Source organism: Falco peregrinus, chromosome 4, assembly GCF_023634155.1.
Source record: "Falco peregrinus isolate bFalPer1 chromosome 4, bFalPer1.pri, whole genome shotgun sequence".
Classification (NCBI taxonomy): domain Eukaryota; kingdom Metazoa; phylum Chordata; class Aves; order Falconiformes; family Falconidae; genus Falco; species Falco peregrinus.
Window position 1 is genome coordinate 47883724 of NC_073724.1, and position 14348 is coordinate 47898071.

At 39.4% G+C, this 14348-nt stretch overlaps 1 protein-coding gene across 1 annotated transcript in view; it reads left to right on the top strand.

The window, feature by feature from the left end:
- DHRSX (dehydrogenase/reductase X-linked) overlaps window positions 1–14348 on the top strand; it is a 168454-nt gene that overhangs the window by 36797 nt on the left and 117309 nt on the right. The window contains exon 2 of the mRNA XM_055801434.1: window positions 1093–1200. Within this exon, the coding sequence (XP_055657409.1) occupies window positions 1093–1200 (108 nt within the window). The remainder of the gene's footprint in view (window positions 1–1092; window positions 1201–14348) is intronic.

The following is a 14348-nucleotide window of genomic DNA, read 5'->3' on the forward strand; positions in this document are numbered from 1 at the left end:
ACCTTGGTCACCTGAAGACCACATGGTACTTCACATGAAAGATTCGCCACCTCATAAAAAAATCATATTTGATATTTGACCTAATTTGTGTGTTCCACAAGCAGTTAGATTAAAATGCCTTTGCTCTCCTTTGGTGGGAGGGCTCCCTCCATCCTGGAGAGATGCAGTGGGCAACCCACAGCTGACATGAGAGCTCACAGTCAGGATGGTGGCCGCCCTGCTGGGGCCATCCCAGCCACTTTTTGGCTCATTTGGTGGTCAAAGGGCTGCCTGGGGACACAGGCCGTAGGTCTAAGCATCCCCTAGCAGAGGGCCTTTGAGGAATGAGCCCTGCCTGCTGGGCTGCACGTTGCCCTGGGTTAAGGAGCTTTTGTTGGGGTGCAGGTGGTTTGGGGCCGACTGCGGGCATCAGGGCTGCTGGCTTCTGCAGGAGAGGGATGGGATGGGTGGGAAAAGTTGTTGGGGGTTTTCATGCAGAGAGTTGCTCCCTCCTTATCTGGGGGCAGGACCCTGTGATTTTCAATGGGGAGAGTGCTCGGTTATGCAGGTAAATTAGGTCAGCTGGCTCCTGCCCTTTAGAGATGTCATCTGTGGCTGAGCTGTTTGCTATTTCCCTGATGCTACTGGCCTGTCCTTCATCATTTAAGAAGTCTTCAGGATATCGTGCTGCTGATAATTAATTTTTTTTCCCTGTATGCATGGAGTAAACCATCCCTGAGCTGACTTGTAACAGCTGTCACCTTGCTCTGTAACAAAGTTAAGGTGAAAATTTTAAAGGCCAGATTGCTGCAGGATGATGACATGCATGCAAATAGAAATGGGAAACTTCCTAAACTGGGTGCTTGTCTTTTGTGTCATCAACCTCAGTCTTTTGTGATCTGTTAATACTGGAAAATTATAGCGCAGTAAATAATGGCAGATGCTCAATAGTTTTTATTTCCATACAGAGTCTGCTTCTGAGATTGTTTGCTGGCCTGGCTTGAGTGGTCTGCTAAGTATATACGTCTTTAAAATACTTCTTAACTTCTTAATTGCGTTACTATTGTGAACTAATCTTTTTTTTTGTTTGTTATTTTTTTTTTCTTCATATAGTTTTCCCTACACAAAATGGAAAGGTTGCTATAGTGACTGGAGGGGCTAAAGGAATTGGTTACCAAACTGTGAAGCATTTGGCAAGACTTGGCATGCACGTTATAATAGGTAAAGTCATTATTTTGTTAATATTAATATACTTTTTGTTTTGGAAAGTAATTTTTTTTTCTTTTAAGGATTATTTTCTTTCCAGCATAAGTAAAGATATGGCAGGGGAAGGTAAGAGATACTTTTGCTGGCATTTAGCACAAATAAAGGTTTGATTTATGTTTTGCTTTGCAAGATCTTGAAGAACAGTGGATAGGATTTTTTTTTTCTGCAGAACTTGGAAGAGTTGAACTACCTTATATAAGAAGTAAACAGTAAGGTCATGAAAAAAACTTAAAAATATGGATATTACAAAAATAGTTTGTTATCTTATTACTGGGGGTGGACTATGCTTCAACATTAGGGTACACATGTTCACTGAGAGGAAAACTAATGAAAGCCTTGAAGGAGTATTCCAATGTGTTGTGGGGGGTGATCTGTGTTATAAGGGCAGAGGAAGCCCTTATAACTTTATCCATGTAAACATTGCACATTTACTTCTCAGTTTGTCACTGTAGGTGACCTTTATAGGCAAGGCAAGAAAATAAATACCCAGAGAGGTTCATGTCTAAGATGGGCTGGACAACTCACCTTCTGGAGGTGCCTGCTTTCCTCCATTCCTAATATAGAGTGTATAGAGTCATAGAATCATTTAGGTTAGAAAAGACCTTTAAGATGATCTCAAAGTCCAACCATTAACTGCCAAGTCCACCACTAAACCATGTCCCTAAGCACTGCATGTATGCATTTTTAAACACTTCCAGGGGTGCTGATTCCACCACCTCCTTGGGCAGCCTATTCCAATGCTTGACCACCCTTTCAGTGATGAAATTTTTCCTAATATTCAATCTAAACCTACCCTGATGCAACTTGAGGCTGTTTCCTCTTGTGCTGTCACTTGTTATCTGGAAGAAGAGTCCTACCCACACCTGCCTGCAACCTCCTTTCAGGTAGTTGTAGAGAGCAACAAGGTCCCCCCCGAGCCTCCTTGTCTCCAGAATAAACAATCCCAGTTCCCTCAGCTGCTCCTCATAAGCCTTGTGCTCCAGACCCTCCACCAGCCCCGTTGCCCTTCTCTGGGTATTAGACTAAGACATCTAACGTTAGGATAGGTGAATTTCTGTAGGAACTTCAAAAATGTCCTGATTTCACAATTTCTTCTCTCTACTACAGACAATATTATTGAGACTTTTTTCCTATTTTTTAAAGCTTTCTGTACTATATATATGCACTAATGTGTCTACTAAATCTGTCTGTAACTTCTTGAATACTCATATGTTTAAATGCTACATTTTCTTCCCTTCGTCTTTCTTTAACGAGATTTTTTTACCTAAACCACTGGAACTTTTATACCATAAGGTCACTGAAGGTTAGTATTTCATAGTAGACTAGCAAGGTGGTGATGCCGTTTTATTTAGCTTTTATACAGAGTGTGCGCTCTCTAAGATTTTGTATACACATCTAAAAAAAAGTACAACCCACAACAAACAAGAAACAAGAGCATGATAGCCATAGCATCTTTAGTCTGGTGCAGTCAGTAATACTAATGGAGTTGCCCTGGAATCATACAGGTGTAATGCAGAATACCACTTACTCATGCATATTTTAATAGATGTGTCAAAACCAAGCATCTGCAAAATGCAAGCAGATGCTGCTGTATGTAGCTAGATGCTAGATGTAGCTAATGTAGCTAGACATAGCTAATGATGTCAGCATTAATATTTCACTAAAGAAGTTGCTTTTCATATTTAAGATGGACTGCAAAAATGTACTTGGGAAAACAAAAAGGCAATTGCATAGGTCATGGAAGCATAGAACATTGCTTTTTTGAAGACTTATTTTATACCACTTAATTTTTAGGGTATTTCATGCAGCAAAATTCAATGTGAGATCTTTGGGAAAGGGAAGGTGATATTTAATTACAAAATCTCCAAATAAGCTGATTTTTTTCAGCTCACAGTCACCCCCTCATACATCCCATTCACTCACACACCCATGCTCTCACAACCACGAAGATGTGTGCACTCACGTGCTCTGCTGAGCATCACTGGTGTGCAGCGTGGGAAAAGGTATGACAGCTACTGAGTTCTTAGCCTGTGTCTGTGGTTCCTCTTGGTTGGAGATGACAGGCTAGTTTATGGACAGATCTTTTATGCCCTTTAGGAGTCATCAGCTCTCAGTATGTTTTTACTTGTCTGGAGTATATAGGCTATGCCTATATCCTATTTTCTGGGTGGGTTAACGGGAAAAGTAATGGTATGGGTGATATGCTGCAATCTGGATGTTATCCTCCTGGTGGCACAGTGCATAGTCATCTGCTGGCAAGTCCTCTGTGCCTTGACATAAACAACACAGGAACAGTGTCCTGGAAAAATGTCCTTTATTTTCAATAAGGGGGATTCTTGTAGCTCTTTGGTCTGCTTTTTCTTCTGGTGCTTACAGACACAAACACTTCCATTCACTCTTCGATCGTACCAACCTTAATCTTTGCATTATGAATGTCTACAAATGTAAATTAATGGAATTAATTATAGGAAGCATTTGATAAATAAGATTTTCAACTGATTCAATTATTTCAGGTAAACTCTGACCTAAACACTGAGCCTGGTGAGCCACAGCCATCTTCTTTGCCTGTGAAATTCTTCAGAGCAGAGTCCCTGTCAGAAGAACGGAACATCTCAGGCTTTGTTCCAACTGCAAGATTAAAACAGTCTCAAAAGCACATTAAATGCAATGACCTTCCATCCTTGTTGCTAACTGTTGCTCCTGAGTGTCCAGAGTAAGCTTAAAATACTTGCTGGCACACAGGGATGTGTTGGCACATTCCGCTTCAGGCCACGCGAGCAAAGATTTAAGCCTCAAAAATCTGATGGCAAGTGTGCTCTGTTCTAGAAATGTTTTCACCCTATGTTTGTATATAGGCATAAACTCTGAAATAAGTGTGGATGTTAGGTGAATCTGGACTTGCAAGGGAGACTTATGCGTAGCTCACAGTCAGTCCTGTCCATTCACTGATGGGCTTTCCCATTACAGGGACTTTGGCGATAAAGAATGCTATCCCTGCTGCGGGCAAATGAGTCAGACCTGAACGTCTGATGTGAAGATGATTCACAATTTGTGATGGATGTGATTTTGACACTGTTTGACATTTTAGAGGAGTAGATGTTTGAAGTAACTTACTTTTAGATGAAATCTACCAATGGAATGAGGAAAACAAATAAGCAGAAAGCCTGTTACCTGGTGGAACATGGATAGGCACTGTATGAGAGGTCAGTGTGCTCGCTCAGGGCATTTTCAGGAAGCCGTTGCATAGTGCTTTCGCAGCTCCTTCCTTTCCAGTCCCAGCACTGGTGCATGAGACCCCTTTCTCCCACTGGCACTCTCCCTCGGTGCATGCTGCTCCCCCTGCCCTCAGCCTCTCGCTGGGAAAAAGGCTGGTGTGTAGGCTGGAACGCTGGAAGTAATTTTCTGTGGGTTTCTTTGATAGATTTCATTGAGACTTTCTGCCAGGCTGCAATAGCATTACTTACAGGCAAGAGGGCTTTTACTTTAGGAAAATCTCATGACAGACTGCAGACTCTTGGTAGGGAAAGCTACTGCCAGTGGTGAGTCTTCAGAGTCAAGCCAGCAGGCAGCTCCTGCTCCCTCCTATGCAGTATTCTCCTTGATAAATAAACTTGCTATTTCATTTTCAGAGAAAGAAGGTAAATGACACACTCTTTTGATGCAGTCACTGACCAGTGACTGATATTGAAGATGGTGTTTTGTGCACACTTACAAATAAATATGCTTTTACGAGTAAGGATGTTGAAAATCAAGGCGTCCTGGTCATTTTTATGACCCCACAGTCATAAAACCCAGTAGGCTCAGCTCTGGTTCACAGAGCTGGCCAATGTTTTGTGTCTGAATTTAGACTGATTAGAAATGTAAACTCTTCATATTCCTTCCGTCTTTCACCACTGCATTTTAATTTTAAGAGAATTCTGTGAGTGCATGTTAAAATTGTCTTTAAAAAAGAGACCTTCAGTTTGATTTTTCCTTTTTTTCTCAGTACATTAATAAAAGAAGGCTGGAAAATATGCATGATAGTGACAAATATAATAACTAATCTATATCTTTGATAATCCTGCCTGGTAATGGTGAATGAGAAAGATTTCCAGCTTGATAATGTTATGCATATCTGCTTGGTATAAAACACCAGGTTCAGGAGAGTGTAATCAATCTTTAGTGTCTTAGTATATCAGTGTCACAGTTTTCTAAGACAGGCACACATTCTGAAGGAAACAGCCTCACTATATTTATATATATGCGTATATATTCAAGGGACTTATTTGAGCCATGCAATTTTTGAATAAATAAATGTAGTTCCATCACCAGACTCAGCACTTCTGTGTGACCTCTGTAAGCCCTGCAGGACACCAAGCAAGAGATATTTCTGTCACTTCTTTCATTCACATTCGGTTCCAATTTTCAAACTGGACTCTCTGTGCTATAAATCATACAATTCTTATGTTGAATAACACTGCAGAGTGGCTTTAGAAGGATAATTAAACCCTCTCAAGATGGTGCAATTCTTCATTTTCAAAGACGGTTTGATTTAATTTCTATTACTGAAAATTTATATGAGATAGTTTAATAGTCTTTTCTCACTATACATAGATGTATGAGGTGCTTGAGTTATATTTTTTTCTAGAAAAATATTTATCTTCCTAATTGTTTGGCCTAAATGAGTTATAGAGTTAGTCAGGAAGTGCCAGAAAGTTACCAGCCTTTTAAAAGTGGGTAATTGTTTCCTTTTTCTGGTATGGACATCAAGTAAATGTGTGCAGATCGCCTTATAATTGTCATTTACTTAAGTTTTTAGAGTTACCAGTACACTGTAATCAGGGTTATGAAGAACTGTACATACAGTGCTGTCTGTTATTCGTACACGATGCACGTGCACACAGCCATGCACAGCCACACACAGCCTTCCAAATGTATAAGAATTTTGTTGAACACTTTAGTTCCTAATTTTATTTGAAAACTGTCACTCTCCTTGCTTTAAAGACTTTTTCCTTTTTAAAAAATGTATTTGTTTATGTTTATTAATTTTGAACATTCCACCTATAAATTTTATAGGTTTCTTTTATAATTGGCAGTGGTTTAAGACTTCTTATTAACAAATTCCTTGCAACATTCCTTGGGACATGTAATACTATTATTAAAATAGTGACAAACATCTGAAAAGTTACTTAGAGAACAAGAATTCTCTTTTGGGCAGTAAATCTCAAGTAGAAATATAAGTCAATCAACTGTGCAGGTGAATTGCATAGTAAAATGATTTGATTAACTGAACTCAACTGTCATGTGGATGAGAGAGATTTGGGTTTATATGGTTTGTTTGGATTTCTAGAAAGCTTAAAGCAAAATTCTTAAGGCTGTTAAGGACACTGCTGAGCCCAAAGGATAAGTACAAATGCCATTATGTTCATACAAAATTGCATGTTATGACAGAAAATAGACATAAATGTTTGTTTTCTTAGTAGAGGCTGTTACCACAGGAGTTCAACAGGGATATGTGTGTTCAACATGTAATTTTAGAGGAGGAGCAAATAGTGAAGAGACAAGTCTTTCAAATTGTATTAAATTATTCAGGGTAATAAAGACCAGGGATGTGTGTGAAGAATTGCAGGAAGACCATAAGAAGCTGAGTGTAGAAAGGCATGTGCAAGTCCATGTAGATTAATACAGAGTGATGGACATGAGGAAAAATCCAGAAAAAACTCCAGAAAAAGAAAGGATGAGTTCTGTGTTGACCATCATCACTTTGGAGGAAGATCTTGGGGTTGAAGTAGATCATTCTATGAAAACTCAATATGCTCAAGAGCTTCCAAAACCCAAACCAAATATTAGAAATCATTAGAAGAGGAAGAAACAAAACAGACAACATACGTTGATTCAACTATGAATCCTTGGTGTGCCAGCACCTTAAATGCTGTTTTTAGTTCTGGTTTGCCTATTTCAAAATGGATAGCATAAAATTTTAAAGGGTTTAGAGGAAAATGAGCTTAACAAGAGTGTGGAGAAGCATCCTTATAAGGAGCAACCAAATGGGCTTGGAGTCTTCAATCTGAAAATCTGTTCTGTAGAGGCACCACCATTCACTGTCTCTTCTAAAGGAAGTATGTAAAATGAGCAGCAAAAAGATACAGTGCTTATGAGATATGGAGATTATTCCAAACTCAGTATAAATACAGTACCACCCATCAGAAAATAAATTAAAACAGTCTGAACCAAGCCACTATGATTAAAACCAAAATTCCTCAATAGCATAGCATTTCTGGACTAGCATCTTCTGCATAGGACCTTAAATCCCCCTTAGTATAGGAAAAGTGTAAGGTGGACAAATAGGAGTTTTGGGCAGGTTTAGAAAGCATGCTGTGCATAGTCCAGTGAGTGTGAACTTTATTTTGAAAAAAAATGTCAGGCATTATAAAAAAAATAGGGCTAAATATGTGATGATAAATTTTGGAAGAGTCGGTGCGGTTTTTCTAGACGTTTGATTTGTTAATTGAGCATTTATTAAATGCTTTGAAGAATTCAGCAACTGTGTGAATTAATTTAGCCTTGATTTTCAAAAGCTTTTGGCAAGGTTCATGCCAAAAGATTTTAAAGTGGCTAGGTTGTCTTGAGATAAAAGAAAGTTCTCTTGTAGATTAGCAACTGATTAAGAGACAGAAAACGATATTTAGGAATTGTCAGCTTTGGGACGGAGTAAATGGACCCCTGATCCCATAGGTGTATGTTCAGTACATATATAAAAGATAGATACAGAAAAAAGGGTGAACAGTGAGATGATGCATTTTTTGCAAATATGTTTAGGATGGTCAAATTAATTCGACTTTTGATAATTAAGGGATTTGACCTTCTGACACACAAGGAGAAGCTGAAAGAGCTAGGACTGTTCAGCCTGGAGAGGAGAAGGCTCAGGGGGACCTTGTCCATGTGTGTAAATACCCGATGGAGACATTAAAGAAGATGGAGCCAGGGTTGGCTCAGTGGTGCCCATGACTGGACAAGAGGCAATGGGCGCAAACCAAAACACAAGAAAATTCATTTTGTGTAAGGAACCACTTTATTATATTGAGGGTGGTCAAATACTGGCACAGGCTGCCCAGAGAGGTTGTGGAGTCTCCATCCTTGGAGATACTCAAAACCTGACTGGACATGGTCCTGGGCAACCAGCTGTAGCAGGGTGTGGGACTGGATGGTCTCCAGAGGTGCCTTGTGAAATCTTAACTGCTGTGAAGAGTGGGGAATGATCTCACAGAGTTGAATGTTTCAGTTTTGAAAGGATGGATAAATATAGTATCAGTAAGTGCAAATACTGCATACGAGGAAAACCAACCACACCTATATATTTCACAAGAACAGGATCTAAATTCACTACTGCCATTCAAAAAAAAGAAAATAATAAAAATTAAAAATTGTGATTTACTGTTGAAAGCTGCCTGCACAACATCTTTGATAATTAATGCCACTCATAAAGGCAAATAAAATCTTAGTACTTAGCAGAAAAGAAGTTGAAAACAGGACAGGAATTGTCCCTCTTCCTTTGTAGAAATCATTGGTCCATCCTGTTGGGAATACTCAAAAGGAGTCTGGTAGGACTGGAAAAAACAAGAAAGGGATGGTGAGGAGGACGGATGGCTCTGTGCAAGGTGGGGCTAATAAACAAAGGTTCTTCCACTTGCAAACAGATGACTCAGGTGTGATATCGTACGATTATGAATGGTATAGAGGAAGTGAATGAGAAGTGGTTATTCCCTGTGTTATTGTACACAAAGTAGAGAACATCCGTCAAAATAAAAAACAAACAAACCACTGAAGTGCAACTTTTTTCATGTAATTCAGTGTCATTAAATGACAGAGCCTGTTATCCCAGAACCCTTTGGTGGCCAAGTGCTTGAATGAATTGAAAGTGCAGTTAGATGAAGTAGTGGAGAACAGGTTCATTGAGAGGCTCCGTGTGACCTGGTGAGCTTTGATTCAGGAGATCTTTGAAACTTCTTGCTACTGGGAGGGTGTTTTGCTGACTGGCTGAATACTGAGCAAAAGTGAATTCCAAATCAAATATAAGAACAAATGCAGTTTATTATATTACACTATAAAGGAAAAAAATAGCATGCAATATGATAAAAGGAAACTACTAGTTATTATGCACTATATGATGAAAAAGCAACAGGAATGAAGCATCAGATCGTTACTGCAAAGTGTTACAGAGACTAAGAAAAGGATACATCACCATTTACCACCTTAACACCATCCAGGCCCACACTTCAGCTGGGAAGCCCCGTTGCAGTCGGCGCCAGTAGTCTCTTGGTAATGGGGAAAATTCCTGCATGGTGCATCCGTCCATAGGTGAGGCTTCTGGCCCGGCCCTGGAGCTTGCCTGCCTTTATACTAAGTGAAAAACAAAAATAGTTTACACACCTAGTGTATGCAAACTTTTAAGTTTAGGTTAAGTGCAGGTGTGCACCATCTCATGATCTGTAAGGTTCACATACGCCAGGGACGTTGGCCAGATGCCTGAGCGCGGTGGGGTTACTGTCATGACACAGCTGCACACAGTATTTATTGTCTGGATGTTCCTGCTCGTATCCTGCTTTCTGTGGGGGCTCAAGACAAACACCACCTGCTCATTGAAGTTGTCCTTGAGCTCCCTGAACTCACTGTTCAAGTCAAGTGATCCCTAGTTAGAGACAAAGGCTTTTTCGTAAGCAGTAATCTATTTAATAAATTTCCACCACCGAGGGTGTACTGGAAAATGCCATTCCTAGACTTACTGCTGTCACTTACACCTTTTCCTTAATCACCTGCTACAGGTTAGTGTTGGAAACAGGGCACTTGTCTAGGTGTATCTTTGGTTTGGTTCTTAACTTGTTGGAAAAGGTGGGCTGCTGAAACCTAGGGCAAGAATGGTAATGTCTTTTCTCTTTGCAAGCCGACATCTTCCTGCTTACCCAGTTTTGGTTCTTTTCTCAAAGGAACACTTACAACAGTATTTTTTCCTTTCATGTCAAAAAAGCATGTGTTTAATTGTGACTGCTGTATGATGAACAGAATGGCAAAAGATGTGTGGTATCTTTAGGCATAAGGGAGCTTTGCATCACTTTCTCAAAGTTTTTTTACACCAGGCCACATCCTTATATCCAGCTTTACTGAATAAGAAATTCATGACTTGCAAGTTTTATGGGTGAGACCCAAGATCTATATTCCTTTTTCCTAAACAAGATTTTTATTTATTTTGTTCATTTATTTATTTATTTATTTTAATTGAAGACATTATAGATTCCTTTAAAAAACACTCATATTGTAGTACTGAGTTCAAATTTCTTATCCTCAGAGCTTTTCAGGGGCATTCATTCCTCTCTCCTAGCCATATATTATTTGTTGTACAGTGCCGTCCACCCTCACAAAATCATAATCCTTATAACACCAGCTGATTAGACTTTGGTTTTCTCTTGAGGCTTTGGGTGCCCTTGCAAGCCCTGTCTTCAGGCTGACATTCCAGTGAAATCAGTTCCACTTCAGTCACAATGAGGATTATGCTACTCTGATTAGGCACCTTAATTAAAATTTCCAGTTGGAATCTTTCTTATGTTCTGTTGCACAAAGACACCAAACCATCACCCTCTGCAACTTCTTAATCGGATGGTATATATTTATACAGAATTTATTACCATACCACCAAGGTTCTCCTGGAAATGCACATGTGCATTAGAGTTTATGGGCATGACTTCTAAACTCTGATTACTTGAAGTGATCCGGAGGGAGCTGGGAGGGCCATGGAGCAGCCTGTGAACCCTGGAAAGCTGTTCATCGTTTTAGGGATTAACTGATATGTCATTATCACTAAATAAGTCAAGGGAGGAGTGTTTGTCTCGGGCAGACAGGTTCCCCAGGCACTGGTGGCGAGGGGGTCATGCTTGCAGCAGCTGGGGTGTGTGTGGGGAGGGGATGAGCTGGCAGTGGGCAGCTCACCCTGCCTCCGCTCCTGGGGTTTATCTCAGGCTGAGGGGTATCTTGGTGCACAGGGTGGCTCCTGGGCTTCAGGCTGGAGGAGTTGGGTCTTCCTCTGGACCACCAACCACATCCTGGGTGGTTTGCATCTTCTTCGTGTTCATCTCAAAAAGTTTTTATTTGTGTTTCAGTTTTGTGTTGTCTTGCTGAAAGTCAGGAAATTCTGCCCCTGCTAACTTTGGTAAGCAAGGGCTTTTTGGTTTTTGTGGGTTTATTCTCTCCAGGCAACCTTAAGCTTTACAGGCTTGTTTATAGTTGTTTATAGACTATTTTAAAATTCTTTATAATGCCCCACAGTATGTTCCCTTGAAATATCAAGATTGTGGATTCCTGTATTTGCAAAACACCCATTGGAACAGATCTTGCTTTTTTATTGAGATCAATTTTGTACATAAATTATGAGTGTGAGTAGCAGTTACTCTTTTGGAGAGGGTTTCACATTCAAAGAAATCAAAAATACTGTATGAAGAATACATGTAGATCTATCAGGAACCCTTAACTAGTTTTAGTGTAAATGGTTCCTGTGCTGCGTTTCTGTGGGCTGTGGTTTTGCCATCCTTATTCAGGCTGAGCAATCCTCTGTGATATTCCTACTGAAATCCCTGAAATAACTTTCAGAGTTAGCATCTGCTTAAGTGATTAAGATGAAAGAGCCAGACCTTTGGGGTAAGATCCAAAGCCTATTGCTGCTGATAAGATTTTTTCTATGTACTTCTGTGGCAGCTTTAGATCAACATGCTTTGACTTGTGGCATTTATGTAGATGAATGTTGAAGAGGAGAATCAATTTTTTTGACTAAAGGTTGTATTTAAATCTATTTTCCATCTTTTTTTTTTTCCAACATAAATTTCAGTATTTTACTAAGAATTATAATTTTTCATGCCATTAAAATGATATCTTATTTTATATAGGTGCATCCATTCAGACTTGAATTTATTTTTATGTTATTAGTTTTATTTTCAGAATTGATTGTAGTCAGCATTGTTATTCAATCAGTCTCATCTGAATTTTTCACTATTCTGCTGGGGCCAAGTAGAAGAAAAACATCAGATAGGGCACTGAACAGCTTGCATAAACAGTTCTTGAGACAGCTATATCTATTTTGAGTTCCCAATAGACACTTTAAATTAGCATGAAAAGCAAGATTATTACAGTTTTGGGTACTTTGATGATCTAAGCTCTCAAGACATTGAATCCCCTTTTTCTCAAAGCTTTTGTTCAGACTCCCTCACTGCATAAAAAACAGGGTCTGCCTTCCTTTTCTTATCCTTCCCTCCAAACCACTTGACTCCAGAGTGGGCAAATCTTACACTGCTAATAGTGCTTAAAATGGATAAACTCTGGCATGGATAAATTCTGGCATGTTGAATGTACGAAAAATTATGGTGAATCACTGGCAAAAAGTCCAGCCAGAGGATTCTCCTGTGTATCACAAAGGTTTTTAAAGAGTCGCTGCAAATATGCTACTGAGGATCTAAACCAGCCGGTGATCAGAATTTGACCCTTGTGTAGTCAGCTGTCCCCCTCCGTAGTTTAGAATGCTGTACTCCAGTACACTTGAAGGTTGTGCCCCTTAGCGACCCATCCTCATCAAGACTGTTATTACAAATTATTTTTGATTTTTTCCCCCGCCTAAAGCTGATTGTGTTAGCTCGGTGACTTAACAAGTGTTTTTTGAATTTTGAATAATTAATGTAGCACGTAAGAGTAGGCTGTTCTTTTTGATGCTTACCGCTCACTTTGCTTAGAGGATCCCAGAAGGATGCAGTGGAAGAGAAGCAGTACAACAGTGCAATGTCCCTTTCCTCTTCCACCCATCCTCAGCAAGGGGATGCTGTTCTCCTTAAGCTAACTCAGAAGCACAGATTACTCTCTCAGGCCTATGGTATCTTTCTGATATATGTGTCTTTGAACTTTTTGCAAGGATTTTGGTAATTTGTTCAGTGTCTTTATTCTTTCTTACAGGATTTTCTTTGAAAGAAGTATTTCAAAAGCCTCTATTACAGTAGTAGCTTTCCAGTTTTGTGATACTCCAGCCTCCAGAATCTGGTTTTCAAACTCTCTGTTGAATCAGGCTGGAAGCAGACATCTGAAGTGACTGTTTAGCAAAATAATTATTTTTTCCCAGTGGTCTAGAGTGAAAAATATGCAAATATGAATAAAATTAGCTCATTTGGAAGGCACTGAGCTTTAATGAATAACCATTTATATAACAGCAAAATAAAGCAAATTAAAATTTGTTGTGAACACAAGCTCTTTTAAAAGGACAAATTAAGTGAACATACTGAGAGTTAAATCAAGACACTGGAGGCTTTAGTAAGCCTGTTCTCTGCGTGAGGAGTGCTGAATGAAGGAGGAATCAAACAAGACCTGCACAGAATTGGCACCAAAGTATTTTTGTTTCTAGCCTAACTCTATATAATAACACACTGAGTTTGAAATCTTACTCAAGTACATCACTTGAGGTGAAACAATGAGGAGAATTGATCTCTTGCCCATAACCCTTGTACACAGATTTCCTCATAAACATCAGTTTCACTGGAGGGTTTGTTTGTTGATGCTGCATCTATATCTGGAAATTAGCATCAAGCTGGGTGTTTCTGATCTGTGCAAGGCTGGATGGTTTTAAAGGGGAAAAAAAAGAACAACAGCAAGAAGGAAATACTGCAAATGTCTGCTTTGGGTTTGGTTTTTTTTTTTCCCTTCTTGGTCAGTCTAAGCAATGTAATTCCATAGTTAATGGAATTTATACAGAACAGTACAAGACCGGTATAACTCTAGGTTTTATGTGAGAATTATTTTCTCTGCAGTATCTAAATGTCTTTATTTTGGCTGTATTTATGTAAATATTGACTCTTCTTGCATATTATGAAAACAAAGATGAGTTGCAAGTCATTTTTTACTGCAGAAGCACAGCAAAAACTCCATCCTCAACAGAATGCATTAGCCTACCTCCACAAAGTGGTCAGGTTGTACCAAAAATCTCCACTCAGTGCTGTGAGCCTTCAGCTAGTGCAACCGATGAATGACACATGATCTGTCTCAAAGAGCTTACTCCCACTCTTTGCACATATTCTCTGTGAGATCAAATGAGTCCAGTTTAA